The 13,753-nt window shown below is 38.0% G+C and overlaps 1 protein-coding gene across 2 annotated transcripts in view; it reads right to left on the bottom strand.

The window, feature by feature from the left end:
* Positions 1–2,588: 2,588 nt before the first annotated feature.
* LOC127445403 (bifunctional heparan sulfate N-deacetylase/N-sulfotransferase 4-like) overlaps positions 2,589–13,753 on the bottom strand; it is a 98,870-nt gene continuing 87,705 nt past the window's right edge. For both annotated transcript variants that reach the window (XM_051705454.1, XM_051705453.1), the window contains 4 exons: positions 13,221–13,391; positions 12,985–13,094; positions 5,060–5,162; positions 2,589–3,621 (listed from right to left, as the gene is read on the bottom strand). In XM_051705454.1, the coding sequence (XP_051561414.1) occupies positions 3,502–3,621; positions 5,060–5,162; positions 12,985–13,094; positions 13,221–13,391 (504 nt within the window). In that variant the 3' untranslated portion in view covers positions 2,589–3,501. The remainder of the gene's footprint in view (positions 3,622–5,059; positions 5,163–12,984; positions 13,095–13,220; positions 13,392–13,753) is intronic.

Raw genomic sequence — 13,753 nt, 5'->3', positions numbered from 1 at the left:
TTATAATACCAGAATTTGGTGATATGGGTTTATAAACTATCACACAACCACAGGATGTACAGCAGAATTATGTGCCAATGTCGGATAATATTCTAACGTTAGCAATTATAGTAAAAGAGTAAGTAAATGATTCACTTGTTGCTGTGTGTTGTATTGAAGAGAGGATAATAAAATCGGATTCTTACTTTACCGAGATTGTGATGATGCAGTCTTTCTAGTTTCCATGTAAACCTCCGTTCATATGTATCTGCATAACCTCCGATAATACCTTTATTCATTTATTTATTTCCAAAGGTGATGTTTCATAAGCCATGCTGAATGCGAGATCTGCGTGTCTGTTTACTATACACCGCTAAGAAAGAGAGAATGATCTCTGACAAGAACGGAGAGTAAAATGCGTTTATTATATTGCCAAGATAAAACAAAATGCAGCTTTGGTGCAAAGAAAGTTGAAGCAGAATATGCCGGCATCGTTGTTCTCTCTTCTGGTTGTGTAAAGTTTGTGGAGATGTGTCAGGCGGTGCCCAGGACTGTCCCTGTCAGTGCCTGATTTCATTCATTCTGCCAGTGCAACAGTTTGCGATAAACGATAAAACTATATGCGCTCAAAACCAATGAGTTTATGACAGTCGTAATTAATGATAATAATATCTTGACATTTATTGCCAGCCTGTAATATAAAGCAGCATAATGTAGTATTTTGTATAGCTAAAATAGCTGGAAGTCGCTTAATACGGAAGTGGTCCACATTCAAGGTTGATAATGGAGGCACCCTAGTTTCACTGAAAAATAAGGTGCATAACAAAAATAGGTAGTATGTGCCTTACGTTGAAGTTTGTAACAGTGATGATAATTCTCTTCAATTGCCTGGTCCAGTTCTTAATGGCAAAACAGGCCCGACCAAGTAATCAGTGAAGGATGACCATTGAATTGAAGCTGCTATAGCAAGCAGCCCCCTCTGTTGGTCAAAATAAACAGCACACGGTAGGCTTTGCTGCTCGGGCTAAGTTTCTTGCCATGTAATATAATTCACTATGCAGGCTGTTGAACGCTCGGGAAAAACGGGGACATTTCTGGGGACAGCTCCAGCCGGGGACAGACCACCAAAAACCAGGACTGTCCCCAGAAAACGGGGACGTCTGGTCTCACTATTTTAGATGCTTCTCTGATAGGGTCATGCCTCGGATCTCCAAAGGCCAGGAACAATGCTGTGACTAGGTAGTTCTTGGATGGTCTGATCATATTTGATCAAAGGTACTGACCTGAAAAGTTTGAGAACCACTGACTTAGACTGACCTAGGCCTGATTTTACCAATCAAAATGAATTATATTTATTGTTAGATGTTTTTTAACAAGCTCCTACTTGTAACTCTGCAGTGCCAGGTTGAGGCCCCCAGTTCTGAGAGGGCCAGACCTCCCAATGTTTGATATTTTATGTAATTAGAGTACAGAAACATTTTATAAAACAACACATAAAACAAGGTTTTATGTCAAACATGTAGCAGTAAACATCTGTAACTTCATTTGAACTTTTCAAAGTTTGTTTAGCATGACTAATGGCTGTGCCCACAGGACAGAAGAAGAGTCCACAGATTTCTACATAATTGGAATGTCTGTCAGAGTTTGACACATTCGCCACCCCTCGCTTGTACGTTTATTATATATTTTGGCTATTCTGATTATGATTTCTGTTACCATTAAGAATGTAGGATTGTCAGCTCCGCTTAACATATTTTACTATTTTTAAATCCAGTCCGCAGATTTCACCCAGAGAAAGTTTAGCAGAAACTGACAAACTGAATGGCAGAAATTGGAAGTTCCCATTTCTGCCATTTAGTTTAATCCCAGTGGTCCAATTTGGAATAACCAACGGCCAATGGAAAAGAAGTTCTGCCTTACAGGAAAAGAGCCAATCACATTTTAGAAACAGACATCACCTGTCAGGCAACTCGAGAACACCCATGTGCATTAGCTGAATCAATATGAAAAATATAGCTTTTTAGTGTGATCTGAGCTGAAGAAGCACAATTTATGATAACTTTGTTTGTCAGATTTGACTGCTGATTTGAAATATGTTCATTGATCGTAAATTTGACCCACATTTTTGGAGATTTAGGTCTTTTCCCATTCAAGTAGATAGGAGCTGAACTTTTAAGCCACTTCTTCACATTGTAAATAGCTGCCCAGCCTGCCCGAGAGTGTTCCAAATATGGACTGTGAGTGGACAGACTTGAATTGAAAGGGACTTTAGCCACACAATTTGCACAGAAAATGTTGGCAGATTCCATCTGGGGCTGCACATAGAACAATTTTTTATGTAAGTGTAGTCCGTGACCACTAGAGGGAAGTGTTTAAAAAAAAAAAAAAATACACTAAAGATTACTGCATCTTTACACCCTGCAATTCACTTCAAATGTGTAGATTTGTCTGAAAGACATTAAAGATTGTATGTAATATAAGACTTGAGAACACTCAGATTGTGCTGCATCTTTGTCTTCAGTTTGTGCAACTGACTTGTTGGTAAGTGCATTTCAACTACACATCCATAAACACACACAGAACATTGCAAGGACTGTTTTACTGAAACATGAATCTTTCCAGTGTTTATTGAATATATATATATATATAGATATTTACATATTTTCAAAGCACTTTCTCACTGTATTGAGGCAAATTTTTTCAAAAATAAAAGTCACACTTTAAATTCATCAGCCAACCAGTTGTAGTCCAGTGGGCAGAGCTAAGGCTACCTGGCTACAGACATACGTGTAGACACACACACACACACACACACACACACGGACATGCTTTTATCCTTGCACAGACACATACACACACACTGATACTCAAATGATTCTCACTCGTCAGGTCATTGTGGACTGAGACATTGACATCACAATGACATCACTGCATTGACCAGTTTAAAGCTGATGCAGCAAGCTGAAAGACTCCAACAGGACTGTGCTCTTTATTTTCCGTTAGTGATTCTTACAGTTTTGCATCCTTACTTTGCTTGGCTAATTGATTGACTGATATATTTGCAAGAGTGAGGTTTTTGAACAGTGGTTGTGCCAGACATTGACTAATTCAGTTCTAAATCTCTCCATGAAGTATAAAATCTAAAGCAGTACCTTTATGTCCAGTGTCTGATAGGGGAAAATATGGTAAATATAGGAGGAAGTCTGTTAGGGCTTCAGTTTTTTCAGATATGAAGTCTTTGTGCAGTCATTACTCAGCTGCATGTTCAAGGGTCACATTTACATGATCGTATCTCACCGCCTGTTGTGTCTTTTTCAAAATTTTACCTTTTGCAGCAAATACGTCATGTTGCCATGGACACATTCGATTTCCAGAGGCACCAATGTTTGGTGAGTTGCATTTCTTTCAACCTTTGCTCCGCAAGCTTGCATGAAGGAGGCATTGAGTACTGTTCAAGTGTCTAGTTTGCTTGGACATGTGAACCTGGAGCTTTGACCCAGAGGAGCGGTTGTTTGGTTAGGGCTACCTGACCTTCTGTAGTTCCTCTCTGAGCCAGGCTGGAAGAGGTTGACCCAATCTGTGTAGCAACTTAGATAATTCAATGTTCTGATCTCTGTAGAACCTGGAGAGAAAGGCTCGTGACTAGAAAAAGAAAGAAAGCATCTTTAGTGAGCAGAACAGTTATAGACTTTGGTATAATATATTTACAAGGGTGTTTTATACATGAACCAGTGAGCAACCAACTACCATTACCTTAGCAACAACCCAGAACACCCTAGCAACCAATTTCTCAGGCACTTATTGAGTCTAAATAGATGTACAACTTACATAATTTCAGTAGTACAGCCATATGGCAATAGACAAATCGTACTTCATGTGTTACACTTGCTATAGTTTACTTCCATGTTGTTTCTTTGTTCAATTTCAATGTCAAATGTAAATCAAGTCAATCACAGAAACGGCGCCACATTGAGTAACAAATAGCATTTACAATATGTGTACATGAATATGGGATACTGATAATCAGAGGCGAAACGGGGCCGTGATATGCCAAAGGGGGCTGCGATAAGCTGAAGGGGGCCACGAAATGGGGCCGTGATATGCCGAAGGGGGCCACAATATGCTGAAGGGGGACGCGATAAGATGAAGGGGGCCGCAAAACGGTGCCGCGATATACCTAAGTGGGCCGCAATATGATGAAGGGGACAGCAAAACTTTGACCAGGACTAATGGTTGGAATACAAGCAAACTGACTAAACAATATCAATGAGCTGATATTTTGTGTTACAGACTTCAATACTTTTATGTATATGATGATGTTAACATTTACATTATTCATTTCATTATTTACATTATAAACATTATTCCATTCATACAGACAGTATTATACAGCTGTTGTATGAACAGGATATTTCGACACTCACACCTGTAAGTAAATGTGGTTGTCAGTCCCAAACACAGACTCTGTGAACGTAGCCAGAGTGCCCTTTTAAAAGAATAGTCAACCCAAAAATTTAATTTCTGTTTTTGATGTATTTTAATAGATTTGAGAACTAGTTTTAAAAGACTTACACACAAGTCATATGGACTGTGTTGAAGGTGCCCTGCATGTACTGTACATTTTTTTTTTTAATTCTCCTTTTGTGATTCACAGAAAACCAACAGCATACAGGACTGAATAATGACAAAATACATTGAACTACTCCTACCTACTTCCTTCTATGAGTCTTTGGTTGTGTGAATGGAAAAACAGAAAGAAGGAAAATTAAAGGAGAATTATGAAACAAAAGTGTGAGAGCAGTTATTAGCTATTCAGGACATGAGCCGTTGCAATATTGAACAGTCAGAGGTCAGTGTAAGTTCAAATACACACGAAGACTTGAATTCTCTTCTTGTTTTACTTGTAGCTATGTATCTCTCTCCTCTCTCTCTCTCGCTCTCTCTCTCTCTGTCTTGACCTATTCTACTCAATAATGGCATGCCTCTATAACGCAGTTGTAATCGTTCATTAATGAATATTTAAAGGCTCCATTTTGCACAGAGTTTACTGTTGTGAGGTGGTGCTGTTGTGAGGCGGTACCTCAGAGTCCATGGGTGGGTATTTGCGGCCCTTGCTCTTCCCCAAACACTTAGTCCTACCCCCCTCTAGCAGCTGGCACCAGAAGCCCTTCTGAGGATCAAACCTGTGAACACACAAAGAATTCACTCAGATCTTTTCATTTCTTCCTGACACTCTGTGATGGAGGAAATCTGGACTCCGTGGAAAACTCCTGAATGTTGTCCCACACACACACATGCACACACACAGGTTTAACTGACAGATGTCTGCTGTAACCTTGTCTGGCTGTCAGATGAGACATGGTCTGGTTTGATAAATAGTTAGAAACACATCAGCAATCTCCAACATCTCTTAGCAAAATGCCATATAGTGTTTGTGTGTTAATTGGTTCTTTGACAGGGGAGTAAACAGAGGTTGCTTTAGAACATGAACTACATGTCAAATGCCCAAAAAAAGACAAAAATGTCTTTCTCACTCTCCACCTGTCTTTCACTCTCTTGTTTTCTGGTCTCACTTGCTCCTTTTCCTTTTCTTGCTCAGCCATGTTCTCAGATATTACAGTAGGTCTCATTCGCTAACTGTGCTTATGCACATATTTGCGCGTAACATTGTGTCCTAACCACCAGATGTGACACAATAAGATATGAGTGACACACAATTTTTATGTCTACACTGAATGCTGTAATTTTGCACAGTGCACATTTAATGTTTAATGTAAATGACACCACAAAAGTAGAAACCCAGTAATCAACAGAATGCCCTGTTGATTTGTGGCTGGTTAGGATCAAAACATCTGGTTACGGTATGATGTAAAACCTGTTTACAAACGTCGTCATGCAGAAATCTTAATTCATCAACAAGTTCCAACTTTTTAATATTAACTTCAGATAGGGCTGGGTGATACTGTCGAATATTCTCAATATTATTGCAATGATTTTGCTAGCGATATAACATAAAGCAATAATGTAAATATTGCAATGATTGTAGTGTGCTTTTTATTTGGCCACTAAATTTCCAAAAGAGTGCGTCATTAGACATTATTTGTTAAATAATGTACGTATTCACACAGCGTGGGGTGATGGTAAAGAATTCTACTCTGTTTTGTTAGTTGCCAAATATACACCATTATACATTAGAAACATGGAATGTGTTAAGCCCAATATATATATATATATATATATATATATATATATATATATATATATATATATATATATATACATACACACAGTGCAATCAGAAAGTATTCAGACCCCTTTTTTCACATTTTATGTTGCAGCCTTGTGCTAAAATGCTTTAAATAATTTTTTTTTCCCCACATCAGTCTACACTCCTTATCCCATAATGACAAAGAAAAGACCAGATTTTTTGATAACTTTGTAAATGTATTAAAAAGAAAAAACTGAAATATCACACTGACATATGTATTCAGACCCTTTGTTATGACACTTGAAATTTAGCACAGGTGCATCCCATTTCTCTGGATCATCTTTGAGACGTTTCTACACTTTGATTGGAGTCCACCTGTGGCAAATTCAATTGATTGGACATGATTTGGAAAGGCACACTCCTGTCTATATAAGGTGTCACAGCTGAAAATGCATATCAGAGCAAAAACCAAGCCATGAGGTCAAAGGAACTTCCTGCAGAGCTCAGAGACAGGATTGTGTCGAGGCACAGATCTGGGGAAGGCTACGAAATTGTTTTTGCTGCATTGAAGGTTCCCAAGAGCACAGTGGCCTCCATAAATCTTAAATGGAAGAAGTTTGGAACAACCAGGACTCTTCCTAGAGCTGGCCGCCTGGCCGGGGTGTTTTTCAGCGGCAGGGACTGGGGGACTGGTCAGGGTTGAAGGAAAGCTGAACGCAGCAAAATGTAGAGATATCCTTAATGAAAACCTGGCCCAGAGTGCTCAGGACCTCAGACTGGGCCGAAGGTTCAACTTCCAACATGACAATGACCCTAAGCACACAGCCAAGACAACGCAAGAGTGGCTTAGGGACAACACCATTCACAGTGTTGTCCCTAAGCCACTCTTGCATTGTCTCCTTGAGTGGCCCAGCCTGAGCTCGGACTTGATCCCAATCGAACATCTCTGGAAAGACCTGAAAATGGCTGTCCACCGACGGTCCCCATCCAACCTGACAGAGCTTGAGAAAATCTGCAGAGAAGAATGGCAGAAAATCCCCAAATCCAAAAAGCTTGTCTCATCATACCCAAAAAGGCTTGAGGCTGTAATTGCTGCCAAAGGTGCTTCAACGAAGTACTGAGTTAAGGGAATGAATACTTACTGTATGTCAATGTGATATTTCAGTTTTTTCTTTTTAATAAATTTTCAAAGTTAAAGAGAGTATATTTAATTAACACAATATATATATAATATAAAATATAAAATATAAAATTTTTATAGTTACAAAAATGATATAGTTTGATCTGGGAAAGGTTCTGTATAAAATACTAATCACATGTAAGTCTAGGAATATTTAAAAGGTGTTTATTGTGTTTCAGCTGGTTTTACAAGTGTCAAACTTTAAGATTTTGCTGTGCATGCTTTCAGTGAAGAGCGCATCTTAAGAATGGCGGTACAGGAAAGGTTGTGTGGAAAGACTTTAGATGGAGATGTTTGGGCTAGGAATGTAGACAAGTATTACATTTAAAATAAAAAGTTAAATATTCAACTAGTGCAAACACTATAGAATATTGCAATTAGATTTTCCTTTGTGAATTTGTCTGCCATGGGCAACAATTAAACTGCTTCTCTCACCTTAAATCTTCCAGTTATAACTCAAGGCGCTGTGGATGCATGACGTTGTTTAAGAAATAGTTCACCCAAAAAGAAAACTCTGTCATTATTAAAATGATAGGATCCCTTTAGAAGACTTGTATATTTCTATGTGTGAGTACAATTTTTTTGTTGTCATTTTTGAATCTAGATGATGTTTATGCATTGTGCTCATTTTGTCCACAAGAAAAACAGGTTCAAAGGTTGAACTTAAATTTTAAATGTCATGTAATCGATTACTTGTTTTTATGTGTTAGAGTACTCGACTACAAATTACTCGAAATGCCCATCCCTAGTTTGAGCGTACACTATACTAAAGATTAACTGTGTGTATGTGCTGACTCATTTAGGATAATCCAGATTCATCAACATTCGAACAACAGTAAGAACAAATTTAACAAAGAACAGAAAATATAGGCAATATATATATATAAACAGCAATAACATAATAGAGGGAATGATATATGAGATAAGAGGCGAGTGAAATAGAGGCAGAGGAATTGAAAAAGACGATTGTTGAAAGACAGAGACTGAAACAATATAAAATGAAGAAAGTGCAGTCACAAAAAGAAGTGATAACGAATTAAACTGACAGAAAACAAGAAAAAAGAGAAACATGGAGAGAGAGAGAGAGAGAGAGAGAGAGAGACTCAAATGGAGGGAGGTTATTAATAAAAGCCAAAGATTGATGGAGCTGTCTGTGGTAGAGAACACATGCAGGGCCTCACAGAGTATTCAAACATACACACACACAAACTCAAGAGAGGACTGAAATAGATTACATTGACACAGGTAACACTGAGTTCAATGTTTCGGCTTCTTATATCAGTGGCCAAAGAATAACTCAGCTATTGCTTCATTTAAAAATAACATGGTTTCTTTTTTCCTTTAGGCTAAATAGCATCTTCCTTAAGTCCTTAAAAGGTTGTGAAACACTACACCATGATGGGAGATGATTATACCATGTGTTATTTTTCAGGGGATTTTGGCTTATTTTGGGACATTTGGAACTATTTTTCTGAGTACCTCTCTATATTATTCATGAGGAGGCCTTATCTCACAGGTGTATTTTCAGCCATTCAAAAATTTTTTTTTTTTTTTTTTTTTTTTTTTTAACAATGATTGTCACCTCTGCATATAAACAGGATTTTTTCCCCCTTTTTCACCCAATTTGGAATGCCCAATTCCCAATGCGCTTTTAAGTCCTTGTGGTCGCGTAGTGATTCGCCTCAATCCGGGTGGTGGAGGACCAGTCTCAGTTGCCTCCGCGTCTGAGACCGTCAACCCGCGCATCTTATCACGTGGCTTGTTGAGCGTGTTGCCACGGAGACATAGCGCGGGTGGAGGCTTCACGCCATCCACCGTAGCATCCACGTTCAACTCACCACACGCCCCACCGAGAACGAACCACATTATAGCGACCACGAGGAGGTTACCCCATGTGACTCTACCCTCCCTAGCAACCGGGCCAATTTGGTTGCTTAGGAGACCTGGCTGGAGTCACTCAGCACACCCTGGGATTCTAACTAGCGAACTAGCGAACTCCAGGGGTGGTAGCCAGCGTCTTTTATATATAATATATTTTTAATTATTTAAATAAAACCTTTCATATTTATTTGATTACGCAATCCAGTCATAAAAATGGAATTAACAATAGAATGCAGAATGTCATGAAATTGGACACATTTGGGATAAAATGAATGTATAAATGCACAATTAGTCAAATTTAAATCGTGATATATCCTAGTGTGATAATTAAACCACAAAAGGCTGAAATGTAATTAAACAAATACCCTATACTGTCTTATAAACCACTATACGGCTGAGCTGCGAGCTTCAACAGTAAGTGAATGTGAGTTGCATCAACATCACGTACGCTCTGTGCGTATAAATGACAACGAGTGGAGCAGTTTATTCACTGTGTAGTGCAACACATGCAGAGTATATATTTATATAATTTAATCAAAGCCTTTTGTGGTTTAACAAGCACATTAGCCCATAGTGCGAACGGAGGGAGAAGTCGTCTAAAGCATCTGGTTCTCCACTAAAACGTCAAAATAAAAGTCTCTTAACTAGACGGCTGTGCTGAAATGAAAAAAATGTGACAGAAATATATTACTTCTGTATCCACCTTGTTTTTCAGCAAAACTATTGCCCCGCCATTATCAACCTTGAATGTGAACCACTTCCGGTATAAGCCACTTTCAGCTATTTTAGCTATACAAAAATACGACATTATGCTGCTTTATATTTCAGGCTGGCAATAAATGTCGACATTATTATTATTATCATTAATAATGATTTTCATAAACTCATTGGTTTTGAGCACATATAGTTTTACCGTTTATCGCATTTTGCCATCGTTTAATTACACACTGTTGCACTGGCAGAATGAATGAAATCAGGCCCTGACACAGACAGTCCTGGGCACCGTTTGACATGCCTCCACAAACTTTACACGACCAGCAGAGAGAAGAAAGATGCCGGAAAAATGCTGCTCCAACTTTCTTTGCACCAAAACTGCATCTCGTTTCATCTTGGCAAAATAATAAATGCATTTTACTCTCCGTTCTTGTCAGAAAGCATTCTCTCTTTCTTAGTGGTGTATAGTAAACAGACACGCAGATCAGGCATTCAGCATGACTTATGAAACATTGCCTTTGGAAATAAATAAAGGCATCATTGGAGGCTATGCAGATACATATGAAGGGATGTTTACATGGAGACAAGAAAGACTGCATCGTCACAGTCTCAGAAAAAAATAAGCAGATTTTATTACCGTCTCTTCAGTACAACAACACACAGCAACAAGTGAATTATTTACTTTTACTATAATTGCTAACATTAGGAAATTATCCAACATTGGCACATAATTCTGCTGTACATCCTGTGGTTGTGTGATATTTTATAAGCCCAGATCATTAACTCTGGTATTATAACCTTCTAGTTATTTACACTGCGATCATGCCAGCAGAACTTTCTCACATTTGCTGGAAATGCAGCTTCAGCGTTGCAAAATATAAAATTCAATGTAGTAGTAATTATAATGATATCAATATATCAATAATTATTACATTATATCTAAGCAATATCTCACAAGCAAGATTTTATTTTCTGCTTTCACTGATACTGTGATGCTCTACTGTGTACCACTGTATTTGACAAAATAAATACATAACTCAAATGTTGTGTTTTGGATTGTGCTGTGAGGATCAGTATAGAAGCTCTTCGTTTAATAAAGATAAGGCAACGATTTGTTGAAAAGTAATTGTTCTGTTTTAATTTAATTAAAATTCTATAAATTCATTTGCTTAGACATTTTTTTTTTAATGATAAAATGTAAAAAACCCGGAATTTAGAGAAAATAAAACAGAAAAAACGGAATTAGGGAAAAAATAAAACGGAATTTGGAAAAAAATAAAACGGATTTCATTTCATATGGCCCTTTACAAGTAAATGCATACATGCCATAAAATCAGTGGACATGTTTTAATTACAATTTGGGCAAAATCTTCTGGCGTTTCACACTGGACTTTCTTTAATAATAGGATCAAATGGGAAGATTCAATTAATATCAAACTTTATTACCAAGATAATTACCAATGCATTGTTAGACCCTATACATACAGATATAAACCATATTGAACGCTGAAGTTTAATTTGCTGAAGTTTAAAATCTCAAAATTATGATTTTCTCTGGCTGTTGTTCAGTCTCTACAAGTGTACCTGGCTACAGCTTGCTGAACGGCCAGGTCCTTCTCAGTCTCTATCGGGCACACGCTGGCTCTTACTTGGGCGGTTTCGCTTTTCGAAACTTGTACAGATGAAAGTGTGTGAGCATTTACGGGCGATGCGAAGAGATATGGCAGCTTGCCCGTATCTCTCACAAACCTGGTTCACCGCTTGCAGGTGAAGTCTTCATTTTCCGTACTGTAAATGCGGTCGCGTGTTTATTGTGCCCGGGACATGCGGCGCGCGTAATGAAGAAGCGTGCACTGTTTACACAATCAGTTTCTGTGCTAGGATGTGCAGTTGAGTTGCGTGTGTACCTCCTGCAAATTTATATATGCCAGTTTTAGCCATGGAAAGGGGGGAAAAAACATTTGTGAAATTGAAATTTCCACTATTCTACAAAGTTGCCTGGGTTTGTTCCTAGCAGGCAGCAGATGCTCTAAACCCCGCCCTCACCCTATTCCTAACCACATGGAGCCATTAACGCTGAGTAGCCTGCCAGGAACAACTGGGGACACCGTTCTCCTATTGCGTGAAGTTTCAGGAAGTAACGGATACTGCACAAATTGCATTATGTATTATTTGTACGTGTTAAAAAATATCGCAGATCTTAATATGTTAATATGTTTCCCTGCCCTTATATATATGTATATATATATATATATATATATATATATATATATATATATATATATATATATATATATATATATATATATTTAAAATTTCCTAATGCATCCATTTTATTCCAACCAAAATCACTTAATTACATTATAATTATGCAAGTATAATAACTCGCAACTACTTTCCTATTTTTATTTTCCAGAATAGTGATAATGTACATGACACTTTAAGAGCAATCTAACACAGAGAGAAAGAGATGAGAGCACTCTCTAACGAGCAGTTTTTAATTGGAGAGGCCTGATGAAGTTAAACCTCTTGCTCTCATGCTGTGCTAATGTCTACAGCCAGATTATCACAATTAATCTCATTCAGGCTCTATACAGATTATACAGGCATTAACAGCTGAGAACATGGATCTGTCATCTCGCTTTATCTTCTGATTCCTAAACACATGGGACAGCATGTTAGTAGCCTTGTTTGTTTGTTTTCTTTTCCAGAATAAGCTTTGCTAATTTCAGAATAGACACGGACTGGTGACATAAAACACCCAATCAATTAGCAGTACAGTTTAAATCGCACAGTTTGACATAAAAGACAGTTGATGTTGGACAGTCTGTCTTGGCTTTTACCCAAGATCTCAGTGGGGGTCATAGTGTACAATGTGACAAGCAACAGTCATAAAAGACTCGCATCGTGTACATCCAGCTTTAGTCTGTAGTAATTATAATTATGTTAATGCAAAAATCAATGGGAGGTCCCCTATGATATGAAACATGACACAAGTTGTGTGTGTGTGTGTGAGCCTCACATGAGTGCCTGGGAGTAGTTGTAATAAGGAGTAACACCCAGAAACTTCTGTAGCTCGTCCATCACTTTAGCTGGATCATTCCTTAACTGCTGTCCATCTATAATCATCAGCTATAGAAAGAGAGAAATACAGACAGAAAGGAAGTAGAGGATTGAGATGATGTATTTTTCTTTTTACTGAACTCAGCACAGCTACTTCAGTAAGGGATAGTCCAGATCATAACAGGTGTGTATTACTTGATTTGGAGGGTAGTATGTGAGCCATCTCTCCAGGTGTGTTGCGTAGAGTCCAGGAATGAGACAACGGTTCTGTAGAGAGCGCAGTTCAGGTGGAGTGAGCTGGTCAGCTAAAATGACCTCATAGAAACTGAACTGCAATGCTGCTGGGTCTTCATGAGCTCGCTGATGCTGCCAATGAGATTCAAACAATTTAAAACCGTCCTACCTTACAAGCAAAAAAACCCCCAAAATCAACTACAAAAGGCCTTAAAGCTGCACTCAGTATATATATTTATACATATATATACTGTATACATATAATGTTTTAGAGATATGGGTATACTTTTGAAACTCTGCATAATTTAAACATTAAGTCGTTGTGTTGCACGCTTTCCCCATTGGCTTCCAGTGTAATTGCGTTACTGTACATATGTTTTTCTTTGTTTTTCACAGATTCTGTTGAAAGAAAATGTATTTAGCCTAGAATATTCTTTTAATAGAAGAGATGAGATTGAAATGTCACTCTTTCAATGTTCTCTTGGTGTGTGGTA

The sequence above is a fragment of the Myxocyprinus asiaticus genome, chromosome 8 (assembly GCF_019703515.2).
Source record: "Myxocyprinus asiaticus isolate MX2 ecotype Aquarium Trade chromosome 8, UBuf_Myxa_2, whole genome shotgun sequence".
In the NCBI taxonomy this organism is placed as follows: Eukaryota; Metazoa; Chordata; class Actinopteri; order Cypriniformes; family Catostomidae; genus Myxocyprinus; species Myxocyprinus asiaticus.
Note: the sequence above shows the minus strand (reverse complement) of the source record. Positions and strands in the feature narration are given on the sequence as shown.